The sequence below is a fragment of the Tupaia chinensis genome, unplaced genomic scaffold (assembly GCF_000334495.1).
Source record: "Tupaia chinensis unplaced genomic scaffold, TupChi_1.0 Scaffold000303_1, whole genome shotgun sequence".
NCBI lineage: Eukaryota > Metazoa > Chordata > Mammalia > Scandentia > Tupaiidae > Tupaia > Tupaia belangeri.
In genome coordinates this window covers 1,330,703-1,347,791 of record NW_006159793.1, presented here as the reverse complement: position 1 = coordinate 1,347,791, position 17,089 = coordinate 1,330,703, and the positions used below count along the sequence as shown (strand labels likewise).

The 17,089-nt window shown below is 44.9% G+C and overlaps 1 protein-coding gene across 1 annotated transcript in view; it reads left to right on the top strand.

Annotated features, from left to right (window-relative positions):
- Positions 1 to 17,089, top strand: part of PDE6A (phosphodiesterase 6A) — an 81,368-nt gene that overhangs the window by 18,490 nt on the left and 45,789 nt on the right. Inside the window, exons 5-6 of the mRNA XM_006150879.3 lie at positions 2,344 to 2,418; positions 10,329 to 10,393. Coding sequence (XP_006150941.1) covers positions 2,344 to 2,418; positions 10,329 to 10,393 — 140 coding nt within the window. The remainder of the gene's footprint in view (positions 1 to 2,343; positions 2,419 to 10,328; positions 10,394 to 17,089) is intronic.

Genomic DNA, 17,089 nt, shown 5'->3' with positions numbered 1-17,089 from the left:
ACTGGAGAGACAGAGAGAAAGCAAGCAAGAAATCACTCCCTGGGGAGATGGCCATACCACAATCCCTCCTCCTCCATTCTCCTCCTGAGAATTTGGGCACACATGCACATGCACCTGGTGTGAGTTTTAAGCCAGAATTTGAACTGCAGTTGACTACATGAGAGTCCACCTACAAAACCTTACTCCATCTGCTGGTCCCTAAGAAGAAGTTAAAGAAACACCTAGGGGAGCCCAGGGTCTCGTCACAGATTCAGTTGCACAGGGAAGGTGTTGAGCGAATTTTACTGTTGTGAAACGTCTTACATAGTTCTTTCCTGCAGAGAGGAATCCTAGTATTTAGAGGGGGAGAGTTAGTCTAGGGCACAGGAGAGTATAAACAACCTATATTTTCCATAGTCTGTTGGAAAAGTAAGTGTACCTGATGGTAAAGGTGAAGTGATAAAGTCTCCAGATAGTTGAAAAATCTAGGAGAAAGTTGCTGAATTTAGGAATTCTCAGACAGAAAACGAACAGAAGTTGCGTGTAAGCCTTTGCTCTAGTTCGTCCAACTCAGGGCTTGCCCAGGCAATTGAGGCGGAGGCAGGTGCTTTGATCTGGTCGCTCAAGTGCTCAAAGGCCAGGTTTACAGCCACTATGGCAGCTGAGGAGGCAGAGGTCAACATGGCCTCCAACTATGTTCTTCAGCTATGTTCTCCCACACCAGCTTTCCCGTCCCTCTTTCGTCTCTCTCTCTCTACCTCCTGGGGCTGCCTTGAAACAGAATTTCATAGTTATCTAGATTTATCATTTTCTATCCCCAAAACTCAAGCTACAGGATGTTTGTCAGTTTCATTGTGTAGGCCTTGTCATACTGAGCATGGTGCATAGACTAGTGTAGACTTTCCAAAGAATGGGTTGAATAAATAAATGAATTTCAGAATCTGGGGCTGGAAGAGACCTGAGATTTTGTCCAAAGGCTCCCAAATTTAGCAATAAAGATGTTAAGAAAAAAAGAAAGGCCCAGTCTAGGTGGTGCAGTCACTGAACTGGACTAAGTGCTGGAAGCCATATGGCTACTGCAGGTTCAGTTCCCTGGCCTGGTAAACCCCTAACATGCTAGGCATGTGCACATGCCCAGGGTCCTAAGAAACTGGAGGGCTGGAGGAAGACAGAAAAGCCCAGCTGCTATGGTGTACATTGCCAAGACTCTGCTCTGAAGGCTGGGACGACATGCGAGGCCCAGCTTTGATTCTCAATCTAACCTAAAGTCTGGGAGCAGTGGTTTGAGCCTATAACCCCAGTGACTCAGAAGGGTGAGACAAGAGAATGGGGAGCCCGAGGCTGGCCTGGGCAATTTATGAGACCTTGTCTGAAACAGAAGTGCACGTGGTGGCACGTGTCCATGTTCGGTGGGGAGGCCAAGGCAGGAGGATTGTGACAGCAAGACCCTGTCTGTAAAAGAGATTAAAAACTTGAATAAAACAAAATAGGAGGAGGAGGAGAGAACGAAGAGGGGAGAGGTCATAGATATGCCTCACCCTCTAGAGTCACTTCAGAACCACTCAGCATGTGGCCACACGAGGTGCTAGTCCAGCATATTCATTCTTCTAGGCTCTTCCAGCATTAATACTCTCCTTTCTTTACTGTTTTGGATGTGCCTTAATTGACTGAATAGTCCCCTCTTGTTGGACACTTGGCTTGTTTCTAGTATTTCACTGCTGTACATGATCCAGCAAGGGATGTTGTTTTAGCTAACCCCTTGGTCATACACTTAGCATGTCCTTAAGGAAAATTTCTTAGACCCCACTTTTCCTCTTATGTTGTAGCAGCATTGAAGGTACCCCAGGCCACCTGCCGTGGTTTTGTTTAACGGTTAGTCAGGACCCTTCATCAACATTCTTTTTTTCTTTTTTTTGGAGAGGTTTTTGCTATAGGGCGCGTGTGCTTGCCAGACAGACAGAGAGAGACAGAGAGATAGAAAGTGAGGAAATCACCCCCCAGGGGGGATGGCCACGCCGCAATCCCCTCTCCTCCATTCTCCTCTCGGGATCTTGGGCACATGCGCACACGCGCCCAGTGTGTTTTAAGCCACCGGGTCCGGGATGCGAACCACGGTCGACTACGTGGGTGTCCAGCGACATAGCCATTACGCTAACTGCTGGTCCCAAGGGCCCTTCATCAACATTTTGAAGGGCAGATGTGATTATCCCCTAACTCTAGCCTCTTCAAGCTTAGGTTTCAGTGAGCTCTTCTGACCTTCCAAATCTCAGGGAGAGATGACTCACGTAGGTGGGACCTCTTTTCTTAATCTCTTTTTCTTGATCCATTCTCAAACCATGTAATTACTGTCTTTTTCAATCCTAGGAATTTTTTGATGTGTGGCCAGTTCTGATGGGTGAGGCTCCACCCTATACTGGTCCCAGGACTCCAGATGGAAGGGTAGGTTTCTTTCTGGTCTTTTCCATATGAAAAAATGTTTAATAAAATCCAAATGCAAGACAAAGTAGACCTTGCTAAAGAACCTTCCTTCCTTCCTTCCTTCCTTCCTTCCTTTCTGTTTTCTTCTCTCTCTCTTATTGCTAGAGGGTGTATGTGCTCCCCCTATGGGGCACAGACATACCACAATCCCTTCTCCTCTATTTTTCCATCCTGTCTGGATTTGGGGCACATAGGCACTGCTTGTTTTTCAAGCTGCAAGGGTCAGGATTTGTACTGCAGTGGGCTGTGTGGTACCTGGCTCCTTCAACCATTAATCACTGTGCCAGCCCTGAAGAAGATTTCTTTATCACATACGTATTTATCTTCTCTGAGTTAGGTTGTCTGCCTTGAAATTATAATAATTCCTCACATTGTCATTTGCAGTGTTTTTCCTTTAAAAAATTATTTTATTTAATTTTATTTATTATTATTTTTTGAGAGAGATTTTTGCCATAGGACATGTGCACTCACCAGAGAGACAGAGAGAGACAGAGAGACAGAGAGAAATCACCCCCCAGGAGAGATGGCCACACCACAATCCCTTCTCCTCCATTCTCTTCTCAGGATATTGTGCACACATGTCCAGGGTGAATTTTAAGCTCCAGGTCCGGGACTCCAACTATAGTCAACTATGTGGGAGTCCAGTGATGTAACCATTTTGCCATATATTGGTCCTTATTATTATTATTTTTATTTGACCAAAGAAAGACACAGAGAGAGAGAGGGAAAGTGAGAAAGCAAACTGCCAGGTCTGGGACTCAAACAATGGTCAGCCATATGGGAATCCAGCATCTTAACCAGCATGTGACTTGGTGGTCCTTGCAAATATTTTTAATATCTTGCTGGAGTTTCATTGTAACCTGCTAGTGTAGACCAAGCAGAATCACTATCTTCATTCCACAGACAAGAAAGGAGCCCAAGAGAGATCAAGCAATCTGCAAGGATTCATTTAGCATGAATTTAGAATTGTAGATAATTAAAGCTTGAAAAAGACTTTCACATCAAATCTAGAATATAAAAATTGGTAGTCAGAAGGCCAATTATGGCCACAATTCCACCCAGTCAACCTTAACCCTGCCCAGAATAAAGGGCCTACTGTGTGTGTGTATGTGTGTGTGTGTGTGTGTGTGTGTGTGTGTGTGTGTGAATTCTAAGACCTTAATTAGCCTTAATTTAAACTCTGGGAAATCAAAATTAACACCCTTGCCTGTGAGCCTGTGAGCTTTACATATACACCGGCCACAATACACTTGTTTGGCTGCATAAGTTCAATTTTTTTTCTTTTTTGTTTGAACTCTTTTGAATTGGTAACATTTATGATTTTTTGAATTGGTAATACTTAATAACTGAAGTAATCCATAAATATTTGGAATCTCAGTTTCTATTTTTTTAAATTTTATTTATTTGTCCATTTTTGTTTTTTGTTTTTTTTGTTTTAATTTGACCAGAGAGAGAGAAAATGAGAAAACAAGCCACCAGGTCAGGGACTCGAACTGTGGTTGACCATGTGGGAGTGTCCAGTACATTAATCACCACGCCACCTGCTGGTCCCCAGGAATCTCAGTTTCTTTTGAAAAAGTGAAAGCTCAGGCTAGTAAATGGTATGGTGATTAAGGTGCTAGCTCCTACATGGCCAAGTCCTCAGTTCAAATCCTGACCCAGTGATTTGAAAAAACAAGCCCAGCATGTGTGTTTGGGTGCCAAAAACCCCAAGAGAAGAATGGAGGAGAATGGATTGCAGTGTGGCTATCTTCCTGGGGAGTAATTTCTCACTTTCCCTCTCTATGTCTCTCTTTGTCTCTCTTGGGCGAGTATACACACTCTATGCCCCAAAAAAAATCTAAAAAAAAAAAAAAAAAGTGAAAGTTCAGTCAAAGTTAGACCCACAATCCTGCAAAATAAATAATGCCTGGGGCTGACTAACAGCTGCCTCTTGGAACAGGGCCTGAGTTCTGTAGTTTGTCATGGTCCCCACCACTTCCTCTTATGCCTATCTGGTCCCCTGTTCTCATTCCTATTTCTTTGTATTAGCCCCTCTAGGCATTTGGGTTTCAGTCTCTGATCTCATCCTATTGCCTTGCTATAAAGATGAGGCCTAATGACTTCTGAGAGTCTGAAATGTTAGGATTGGGGGTGTAGATATGATTCAGGGTAAACAGCTTCGGCACTCAATGACCTATGAACCCGTGGGATGACTGAATGGCCTCACAGGATCAGTACGAAGCGGGGTCTTGCCCAGCCCTGGGTTTTGGTCAGTGTCCTTTCCATACGAAATTTTAGTCTGTGTAAATATGTGAAACAGCCTGTCAGTTTCTGCTGGAAGACCTGATTCCACTCAGTCAGCCTTAGCCTTGCCCAGAATAAAGGGCCTACTGGGTGTGTGTGTGAGAGAGAGAGAGAGTGAGAGAGAGAGAGAGTGAGAGACCTTGACCTTGCCCAGAATAAAGGGCCTACTGGGTGTGTGTGTGAGAGAGAGAGAGAGTGAGAGAGAGAGAGAGATCACTAAGACTTTATTTAGCCTTAGTAATTCAAACTCTGGGGATTCAAAGTTAACACCCCTGCCTGTGAGCCTGTGAGTTTCACATACACACCAGAAAAGATTTCAACACTGGAATCTATATTCTGTTGAACTTTATCCAAAATAACCTCTCTAACCTGTTGTCATCCAGTTGAAAATTTCTCCTTTGTCACACAATTTCAAGATTTTACTTCAGATCTGAGTTTCAGGGATGGCATCATATGTTGCTATGAGAAACGGTATTTGGGGACACCGTCCCTTGTGAAGTGCACTTTTCTAAGTACGGTCTTTCATGTTGGCGCGCTCGACACACTATCATTAAACTTTTTCTCAGTTCATATATAAAGGCTGAACTTACACCTTCCGGAAAGTTAGAATTTGAGAAACTGGAATAGAGATCATCACAGCTTTCGGACTCTATCAACTTCAGTTAACCCTAGCTTCCTCAGGTGCTTCGATAGTCAGACGTCTCCAACTCCAGGATAACCGGAGAAATGTTAGGCGGTAACTCATCTGGCTCTTCCCCTCGAGTGCCGAGTCGTTGAGACTGAACTGAACAGGACATTTTCTTACTGAGTACCAGATCAGGAAGAGCCATCACCCATTTGACCAATTCAAGAAATGCTGGTTTCACTGAAGTGATGAGCACACTCCAGGCTAGGGCTTAAAGGGAGAAGACTGAGTTCTGATCTTTGCCCCACCATCTAGGTGTGTGGTCTTGGGAAGCCTCTATAAGCCTCACCTTTCTCGTCTATAATGCCAGGGTAACCAAGCAGGGCCTTGGTAACTAAAGCGAGTCCTATGCAGACACACAGTAGGCACTTCGATACATGATCACAGCTTCCTGGAGTGGGCCTCACTGCCTTCAGGACACCTCACCTGGTCATGTCATTTATTTTTCTTAACAAGTTTATAAAGGAGGCTCATTTTCCACCTTAGGCAGCTGAAGAACTTGAGATTCAAATTCCAGTTTAAACACAGGATATTTTCTCTCCCTGGTAATCCTCATCACAGGCATCCCTTCCAGCTCTGCTCTCACATTTTACCTGCCATGTTCATACTAGAGATACAGTTACTGAGGGGCCATCAGGTGGTGTGGCTGAATAGGCTGGGTCCAGCAGCAGACTGCACTGTTCAAGTCCTGGATCCGGCAACTTGAAGAGCACGCTGGGTGCATACGCGTGCGTGCCCCAAATCCCAAGAGGATAATGGTGAAGGGACTGAGATGTAGTCATCTCCCCTGGGGGCTGCTTTCTCACTTTCCCTCTTTCTCTCTCTTTCTCTGTCTCTGGTGAGTGCACGTGCTCTATAGCAAAAAGGTTTTACAAAGAAACACAGCTTTTGTCTGGATTCTGACCAATTAACCTCCCCAAGCCTGAGGTCTAAAGCGCCCCCACAGCACCTACAGCACATTTCATCACCTTGTAAAAACAAAACGGCCTGTGTGTGTGTGTGTTACAATGTTACATAAGCTAGCTAGGATTCGTGGAAAAAAAATCACACTCATTTAAAAGCTGGTATTGTCCATGGGCCATGATTGGCTGCAGCTATATCTGGGGCTGTTTCAAAGACCCTTGTGTTACGTGTCAGCTGCTCGGATGGAAGGTAACAAAGGTGCTCTTGATGGGTACTCTGGGTTTTCTAGGGACCGGTGAATTCACACATGAATGTGGCCTTGAAGGCAACCTGACTGCACTATGGAGTGTGGAAAAAACCCTATTTACCTAGCACACACTGACCTTTTTGTTCCTTTTTGTGAAAGCAAAGTGATTTTCCTGGGGTCTTCACAAAAATCCATTCTTAACTTTTCTAACGAGTCTCCTGGCAACCCCTGGATAGGGCAACCTGCCAGCCCCAGGAAGCCCCAAGCTTACCTAGGACTACCATGAGTGGCACAGGCCAAGGACAGATGGCCCTGAAACACAAAAGGTGTCCTGGAATGCTACCTCTGTGCTCTCTGAGGTGAAAACAGGTTTACCAAAGTCACAGCCGAGAATGCGGCTACCTTGGCTCCTTAGAACCACCTATAGGACACAACTTGACCATTTTAAGATGTTGATTATTCTTTTTCTGATATGATAGAGGGTATGTGTGCTCACAAGAGAGAAAGAGAGAGAGAGAAAGAGAGAGAGAGAAAGCCCCCTGGTGGGGGGGATGGCCATGCCATAATCCCATCTCCATTTCTTCTTTCAGAATTTTGGGAACTCACATGTATACATGCCTCACAATCTTTTTTCTTTTCTTTCCTTTTCTTTTTTAAAGAGTTTTCTTTTTTGCTATAGGGCATGTGCACTTGCCAGAGAGAGAGAGAGAGAGAGAGAGCAAGAAATCACCCCTGGCCACACCACAATTCCTTCTCCTCCATTCTCCTCTCGGGATCTTGGGCCTGCACGCACATGTACCCAGCCTGAGTTTTAAGTCACTGGGTCCGGGACTCAAATCATGGTTGACTATGTGGGTGTCTAGTGATGTAACCATTACGCCATCTGCTGGTCCCATACCTGGTAGCTTTTTCAAGTCATCAGACCCGGGACTCAAATCGTAGTCAACCATGTGGGACCAGCTGCATTCACCAATACACACCAGCTGGCCCTTTAAAAATAATTTTTTAAAAATAATTGTTTATAGGGCCAGCCAGTGGCCTGGTGATGAAAGCTGCTGGATCCCACCTGGCTGACTGGGAGGTTTGAGTCCTGGACCCGGCTGAGATCTCTGGATGGGGTAAACAATGCTTTTACCCATATTTGGGAGGAGTGTATCTATAGGACCCATTACCACATATGGAATTCTCAGGTCAAAGACTATATATAGCATTTTAGTCTGTGAGAGGTATTGCTGCCTATTCAACCCCAATCTTAGAATCATAGCTGGGAAGGACTTAGGGATTATCTATTCTAGTTTTTTTTTTTTGTTTGGTTGTTTTGTTTTGTTTTCTCCCACAAGTGTCCCTAAAACCCTGGAGTTCCATTGTAGCTGCCTTGACCAGGGGTTAATGGGGGAGGAGACGGACAAGAACGGGGGTGAGAGAAGAAAGAGAGCTGGGTCTCTGTGTACACAACTCTGCTTCCACTGACGAACTTCCTATGAGTAAGTCCCATGCTTGCTTTGGGGAAAAGCTCTGCAGCTTAGTGGCAGTAACAGACAAGCAAATGCACAGCACCAAGCTGATGTTCCAGCAGGGGAAACAGAGGCTCAGAGAGTAAGAGAGCAGGGCCAAGACTAGAGCACTTGTATGTTTGCTCTCACTCTAGCCTTGGTTCAATCAGTCATCATGCCACTGGATTGGTCTGGTCCCCCTTTGGATGTTTCCAACCCTCAGGAGCTCACTCCCTCTGGAGCAGCCTGTACCATTCAAGCTGTTCTGGGATCTGCCTCGTTTTATCCGAACTCTGACTCCTGGAAATGTTCCATCACCGCTGCTGCCCCAGTGCAGGGCTCGGAGGAACAGACTTTCTCCCCTCATGAGTTTGAGGAGGGTCATCATTGCTGATCTGTCAACCAACCCGGCTTCCGACACCCTTGACTGGATTAGGAATTCCTCTTTATAAGAGGTTTGGAGTCAGAAAGCTTGGGGTAGGGCCCAGGTATCTGCGTTGAAATCTCTAAGACCATATTCTTCAAAATATTTCTCAGAAGAACAATTAGTTTATTTCTTTCCTCTGATCCATTTCGAACTGATACTTTTTGAAATATAATAAAAACACACTACTAGAAATATAAAATTTTATAAAGATAGACAAAATATAAGGCCCTCCTTTAAAAATGAGATACAGGGGACTAGCAGATGGTATAGCAGTTACATCACTGAATTCCCACCTGGTTGACCATGATTTAAATCCTGGACCTGGTGACTTCAAACTTATGTGGGACACGTGTGTGCATGCGCATGTCTAAAATCCCAAAAGGGGAATGGAGAAGAAGAGATTGTGGTGTGGCCAGCCCTCCTGGGAGGTGATTTCTTGCTTTCTGTCTCTCTGTTGCTTCTGAGTGCATGTGCCCTACAGTAAAAGTCTCCCCCCACAAAAAAATAAATTAGTTTCAGGCCAGCAAATGGTGTGGTGGTTAAAGCTTTGGATCCTGCATGGCCAACTCTGCAGTTTGAATTCCGGACCCTGCAGCTTGAAAAGCACATCAGGCATGATTACTTACATGTCCAAAATTCTGAGGGGAGAATGGAGACGGAATCATGGCATGGTCATCCCCCGTTGAGGGAGGGATTTCTCACTTTCTCCCTCTCTCTATGTGCTAGTGCACGTACCCTATGCCAAAAATTTAAAACAAACAAAGAAAAAAATCATATTCAATAGACCTAACCTCATTCAGCCAAATTGTTCCAAAAATTTCCAAACTGTGACTCGTAACCTGTTTTTATCTCCTCGTGGCATGGTAACAGGTAGTTTGCAGACTAGCACTGGTCCTGGGACCACACTGCATCACCCCATTCTGTCCATAGTTGATCATGATGCAGGTAGGAATATACTGTTCCCAGCGATTACCCAGGAGTGACACAGCACAAAGAGCACTGAGCTGGGAATCAGGGACCTATTCTGGTTCCCACTCACTGCCTTACTATATGTAAGTCCTTTCCTCTCTCTGGGTTTCAGTGTTGCTCTTGGTAAGATAGTTGCTAACCTGCCCATCACACTTGGGCATGCAGAGCATCTGCTAAGGTCATGGGATTTTCCCTGGAGAACCAGGAGAATGCAGTCACCTCCCAATACCTAGCTGCACACTTGGGAGAAGTATAACTGAACAGATCGACATGAAGAGAATGGGAGATTTAATCTACTTAAAGAGGTGGGAGAGATGGAAGGGGTGGAAAGTTAGTCTGGAGCCAGGAGACATGATTGTGAAGGCAGGTCTGGAAGCAATGACACAGCAAAGAGAGTAGGTGGGTGGTAGGTGTGAGGAAACAAGGGGGCCATGCATGTGGCAGTGGGCCCCACGTGGGGAATGGCAGGTGGACTATGATTCTAATGGGCAGGAGCCTTCTTCCCACCTCCTCCTCTCTCTTCATGGTAGCTGCAATCTTCATCTCTATTTTCTTGAACTCACCTCCAGATCTTCCCATCCCTCTTTCTGGCCCCAGATCCAGCCCCTTGCCTGGCCACTGTGAACTGGTTCCAAGGAGGAGCACTCTGAATCCTGACAGCTAGCTGAGGACAGTGAGCACCAGAAGGCAGCCAGGGGGCGTCCTTGGAGGAGTTATGATCAGGCTTGGTGCTTCCTGAGGGAAAAAAACACGGGGCATATGAGAGTAAAGAAAAGGTCTGTTTCATGGACACACTCCTACTGAAGTTCTGGTTCTCATTGTGAAAGTATGAAAGCATACTTTTTCTATCTCTTTTTCTAGGAAATTAACTTCTACAAGGTCATTGACTACATCCTGCATGGCAAAGAAGACATCAAAGTAATTCCGTAAGTTTTATCTCAAAATATGCAGAATTGCAGGCCCGTTATCAACATCCATTAAGATATTTATTCCAAGACAACACTAAGCAAACCCAACCAGGCCGCACACCTGATCTGAGCAGTAAGGAGACAGTGTGGAAGGGCGGAGAGACTCATGCAGAGGGAGAAATGAGGCCCAGATAGAGGAAGAGCCATGACCAGAGCCTCCGAGTGTGAGTGTGAGTGTGAGTCTGGTGCCCTGAGTTCCAGTCCACATTCAGTGTCAATAAGTACCCTCTCTGGGCCTCAGTTTCCCATCTATAGTCAACTGTTTTCTGTGGAGCTCCTTCTGGGGCCTTTGAAGGGGGCAAAGCAAAAGCAGAAAGGCAAAGGAAGTGACTTAGCCCCTAAGCAAAGCTTAGCCTCTTTTGTCCTCGTCCGTATGTGACCAAGGATTTTCAAAAGACAAGACTGAAGCCGGATGGGGGTGCAGCAGTAAAGTGAATGCTCTGCCGTGGTTCCTAGTTCAAGTTCAGAGACCTCCCTGAGTGCCAGGCACTCACTTGCCCACGATCTGGGCTGGCGGGGGCTGGGCATGGGTCATGGCATCAAGACCTTGTTAGGGGTTCTGTATCTCTCATGAAAAAAAAGTAAACAAACAAAAAATGATCCTTAGGGGCCAGCAGGTGGCATGGTGATTGAGGATGCTGAACTCCGTATCTCTCTCTCATGAAAATAAAAGTAAACAAACAAAAAATGATCCTTAGGGGCCAGCAGGTGGCATGGTGATTGAGGATGCTGAAATCCCAAATGGCTGACCGCGGTTTGAGCCCTGGACCTGGTGGCTTGCTTTCTCTCTCTCTCTCTTTCTCTCATTCTGTCCTTCTCTCGTCAAAGAAATAAATAAAGAGAAAGAAGAAAGAAAGAGAGAGAGAGAGAGAGAGAAGGAAAGAAAGAAAGTGAAATAAAATAGTTCTTAGAAATAAATGATCCTTACATTGAACCATTGTTGTAGGATGGCTTCTGTGATGATATCCAGGTTCTTGGTGTTTTGGACAAAGAATGGAATGAAACATGACAATGGGGACAGGAAAGGTAGTTCATTAAGTAAAAGTGAAAGTGCACTCCTGAGAGGTAGGAGCAGGCCTGAGCGTACAGAGTGGCTCAGAATGCCCTGGCAGGTGTATTCTGCCGGCTTTATCATTTTTAACCTAATTTGTGAGGGTCAATCACTGACCGGACCTACTGATGGTTTTCATCTTATTGGCTCTATCAAATGTGGCTAGTTTCACATGTGGCTGGCCCCACTGATTTATGTCATTGGCTATATTAAATGTGGCTTAATCAGCTCGACATCCCCACTAATGTCTTGCCTACGTTACCTTGGGTGGGGAATTTTCTGCCTGATGGGGTTTTTCTATCTAGTCACATGTGCAGGTGCTCCAGCCCCTTACCCGCTTCCATTTGCTAGCTTTCTCCTGCCTCACAGTCTTGTTCCCTCCCCCCCTTTTTTTTAAAGTTCATTTATTTATTTCTTCTGTGAGAAGGAGAGAGAGAAATACAGTACACCCAGCCTGGTCCTCACGTTGCTATCCATCTCAGTCCCAGCAACCCGAATCACACGCACACCTGGTGTGCTCAGGGAGGTCCCAGGACATGGACGCACGGCCCTTCCCATGTAAGTCTAGTTACATCACAGCTGCGCCACTGCTCGCCCCTTTAAAGACTAATTAGCTTTATTTGGGAATCAAGTCAGGCAACACTTCATCCTAAAGGTATTCCAGTGAGTTGAGTGGAAGAGTTTGCTGTGTAGACAGATGAGGGCTGAAGAAAGCAGAATCAAAAGAACAAAATTAGATTGGTCATTTCAAAGTTACTTTCCTCGTAAGCTGAAAACAGGACAATACAAGAGGATTTTTTTTTTTTTGAGAGGTTTTCGCTATAGGGCGTATGCGCTCGCCAGACAGACAGAGACATAGAGACAGAAAGCGAGAAATCACACCCCAGGGGAGGTCATGCCGCAATCCCTTCTCCTCCATTCTCCTCTCGGGATCTTGGGCACACACGCACATGCGCCCCGGCGTGAGTTTTAAGCCACCAGGTCCGGGATGCGAACCACGGTCGACTACGTGGGAGTCCAGCAACATAGCCATTACGCTAACTGCTGGTTCCCAAGAGGATTTTTTTTTAATTCATGGAAAAATGGAATTAAAGCACAAGTTTATTTTGGTGCAAAACAATTTTGAAATCCATGCAGGTTTAAATTTTTTTTTTTTTTTTTTTTTTTTGGTTAGAATTTTTTTTAAAGTCGGTCAATGGGGACAGGAAAGGTAGTTCATTAAGTAAAAGTGAAAGTGCACTCCTGAGAGGTAGGAGCAGGCCTGAGCGTACAGAGTGGCTCAGAATGCCCTGGCAGGTGTATTCTGCCGGCTTTATCATTTTTAACCTAATTTGTGAGGGTCAATCACTGACCGGACCTACTGATGGTTTTCATCTTATTGGCTCTATCAAATGTGGCTAGTTTCACATGTGGCTGGCCCCACTGATTTATGTCATTGGCTATATTAAATGTGGCTTAATCAGCTCGACATCCCCACTAATGTCTTGCCTACGTTACCTTGGGTGGGGAATTTTCTGCCTGATGGGGTTTTTCTATCTAGTCACATGTGCAGGTGCTCCAGCCCCTTACCCGCTTCCATTTGCTAGCTTTCTCCTGCCTCACAGTCTTGTTCCCTCCCCCCCTTTTTTTTAAAGTTCATTTATTTATTTCTTCTGTGAGAAGGAGAGAGAGAAATACAGTATACCCAGCCTGGTCCTCACGTTGCTATCCATCTCAGTCCCAGCAACCCGAATCACACGCACACCTGGTGTGCTCAGGGAGGTCCCAGGACATGGACGCACAGCCCTTCCCATGTAAGTCTAGTTACATCACAGCTGCGCCACTGCTCGCCCCTTTAAAGACTAATTAGCTTTATTTGGGAATCAAGTCAGGCAACACTTCATCCTAAAGGTATTCCAGTGAGTTGAGTGGAAGAGTTTGCTGTGTAGACAGATGAGGGCTGAAGAAAGCAGAATCAAAAGAACAAAATTAGATTGGTCATTTCAAAGTTACTTTCCTCGTAAGCTGAAAACAGGACAATACAAGAGGATTTTTTTTTTTTTGAGAGGTTTTCGCTATAGGGCGTATGCGCTCGCCAGACAGACAGAGACATAGAGACAGAAAGCGAGAAATCACCTGCCAGGGGGGATGGTCATGCCGCAATCCCTTCTCCTCCATTCTCCTCTCGGGATCTTGGGCACGCACGCACACGCGCCCCGGCGTGAGTTTTAAGCCACCAGGTCCGGGATGCGAACCACGGTCGACTACGTGGGAGTCCAGCAACATAGCCATTACGCTAACTGCTGGTTCCCAAGAGGATTTTTTTTTAATTCATGGAAAAATGGAATTAAAGCACAAGTTTATTTTGGTGCAAAACAATTTTGAAATCCATGCAGGTTTAAATTTTTTTTTTTTTTTTTTTTTTTTGGTTAGAATTTTTTTTAAAGTCGGTTTTTTTTAGAGAGAGTTTTGCTGTAGGCTGTGTGTGCTTGTTGGAAAGACAGAGAGACAGAAAGCAAGAAATCATCCCAGTATTGGGGAGGGATGGCCACGCCACAATCCCTTCTCCTCCATTCTTCTCTCAGGATCTTGGGCATGTACACACACACACACCTGGCATGAGTTTAAGCTACCAAGTCTGACTCGAACCATGGTCGACTATGTGGGAGTCCAGTAACATAACCATGATGCCACCAGCTGGTCCCATACATGCAGTTCTTTGGTAACATTCATTTTCCATGAACTTTTGGAAGACACCTCCTCCCCATAGGTTGCTTCTTTTGTGCGAGGATTAAAAAAGAGAACTTCATTTTCATGCTGACCGAAACTGTTCTGTTTGGGAACTGAGGCTGTTATCTCTCTCCCTGATTTCTCAGAAGGTCTGGTAACAGGTTTGGGTTGGTGACAGAGACAAGAGTGACTCCATATTGATTTTCCATTTTATCTATCAGTACCTAGTGCAGGCACTTAGTCCAAAATACTGGCTTCCTGTGATTTTTATCTAACAAGGAAAATAAAAAAGAAATAATGCTCTCATCTTCCTGCAGGTAGCTGGACTCAAAAGATTATTTTCAGACTTGAGCAGTCCCAAAATTTTTCAGTATAGTCTTGTACTTTTTTGATAAGCAGAACATTCTCAAAAGCTTAGTTGCCTTTTAATCTCTTTGAATCGTCTCCAAGTACCAAGAACCACACCCTCTGTTCTCTCTTGAAACATGGTTCTTTCTCAACCTAATTGTGGACTTCATGAGGCTGCTGTCAAGCTCTGTGAGACAACCACACCTTGTCTGTTTTCTCAGAGTTATTTTGTCCTCCTCATCAAATGCCGGTATACCAACTCAGTTCTCAAGCAGAGGGTGTGATGGACCCTCCTGAACTAACCCTGATCACCAGACTAAATTATAATAATCATCTATCACTCAGAGAAGCAAGTTGTCAGACTTTTCTTTTACTGGTTGAGGATGAGAAATTGCCTCAAGTTCCTCAATTTCTAAGTATTCTCTATTCCCTGTCATTCTTGTGTTCAAAGGATGATTCTCTGGTTCTTTTTTTTTTTGGTGAGGTTTTTTTTTTTTTTTTTTTTTTTTTTTTTTTTTGCTATAGGGCGCGTGCGCTCGCCAGACAGACAGAGAGAGACATAGAGACAGAAAGCACCCCCCAGGGGGGATGGCCACACCGCAATCCCTTCTCCTCCATTCTCCTCTTGGGATCTTGGGCACGCACGCACACGCGCCTGGCGTGAGTTTTAAGCCACTGGGTCCGGGACTCGAACTGAGGTCGACTACATGAGAATCCAGCGACATAGCCATTACACTAACTGCTGGTCCCGGAATGGTCTTTTTTTAAAAATAATTATTTTATTTAAATGTATTTATTTGCTTATTTTAATTTGACCAGAGAGGGGCAAAGTTAGAGAGAGAGAGGAGAGAGAGCGAGCTACCAGGTCCATGGCTCAAACCATGGTTAGCCACATGGGAGTCAGTGCCCTTAACCACTGTGCCACCTGCCAGCCCCAGAATGGTCTTTTAAATCAAGTATGCTGGTATAGAATGCTTACCCATATGGGAGAAAAAAGAAACATTATCCGTTCCTCAAAAATAAATGACACGAAGGCCAGCCAAGGTGGAGCTGTGGTAACACAATGCTCGATGATGCTGAAACCACATGGGAAGGTCTTTGTGTCCTGGCATCTCCCTGTACATGCTGTGGGTGTACATTCCCATAATCCTGGCTGGCTGAGGTTGGGGCTGGATTGTGGTCGTGAATACCCTGTCTGAGATGACTCTCTCTCTCAAGAAGTAAATAAACAAACTTAAAAAAAGAAATGGCACAAATTCTAGGTGGATTAGGGGTTTAAATAAACAAAATGATTGGGCTAGCCCCATGGCTTGGTGGTTAAGGGAGCCAGATCCCACATGGCCAACTGTGGTTCAAACTCCAGGCCCAGCAGCATGAGAAACATGCGGTGTGTGCATGCCTCAAATTCCAATAGGATGCAGAAATGGAGAAGGGATTGCAGTATGATCATGTCCCACTGGGGGTGCTTTCACCCTTACCCTCTCTCTCTGTCTCTCTCTGTCAAGTACATACACCCTCTGGTGTATTATTAAAAAGAAGAAGAAGAAGAAGAAACACAAATACTGGCTGGTTTGCCCACACTAAGAACAAGAAGTTTTACTAATATTAAATATACTGTTTGAGAGTATAAAACGTTATACATTTTGATGTAGCATATTTCCCTAAAAGTTAATGGCTTGAGATCAGCAGGTGACGTGGTGGTTCAAGCACTGCTCGACTCCTACGTGGTCAACTGCAGTTTGAGTCTCAGACCTGGCGGCTTGAAAATCACACTAGGCACGTGTGTGTGTGTCAGATCTCAGAGGGATAATGGAGAAGATGGGATTGTGGTGTGGCCAATACTCCCTTGGGGGGTGATTTGTCACTTTCCCTCTTACTGTCTCTCTTTCTCTGTTTCTCTCTCTGTCTCACTCTAGTAAACTCACATGCCCTATGACAAAAACCTAAAAAATAAAGCTAATGGCTTAGCAAATGATTAAAAAAAAAATGGTTATCTCCACTATTTATTATGCCGTGGGTTAGGAATTCAGGTGTAGCTTCACTGGAACTGGAGGATCTGCTTCTTGAGTAGCTTACTCACCTGGCTGGTCGGTTGGCACTGGCTGTTGGCAAGAGACTCAGTTCCTCTTTGTGCTGGCCTCTACAAAGGGCTGCTGGAGTTACTTCACCATGCAGTGGCTGACTTCCCCACAAGCAAGTGTGTCCACTTTCGGCACAGCATTAAGCTGCTCCCCAGCTGAGGAACACGATGCTATCTTGTTCTGCTCAGCATTCAACACTGATCTGTGGAATGAATGTTGTCTGTTTTCTTGGCCTAACTAGTGGGCAATTACTAAACTTTATATTCACCAATCACGCTTTCTCCAAGTTCAAATTTGAATATTAAGATGGTTGGCCAATATTTGGGGATTGGTCAGGCATAGTAAATACAAGTGGGTGCTGGGAGCCAGTGGGATAGTGTGGGGAGCAAAGACCCAGATTCAAGGTTTTTTTTTTTTTTTTATGTTTATATATCTGTTTTTTCCTTGAGCAAAAGGATAGAGAGA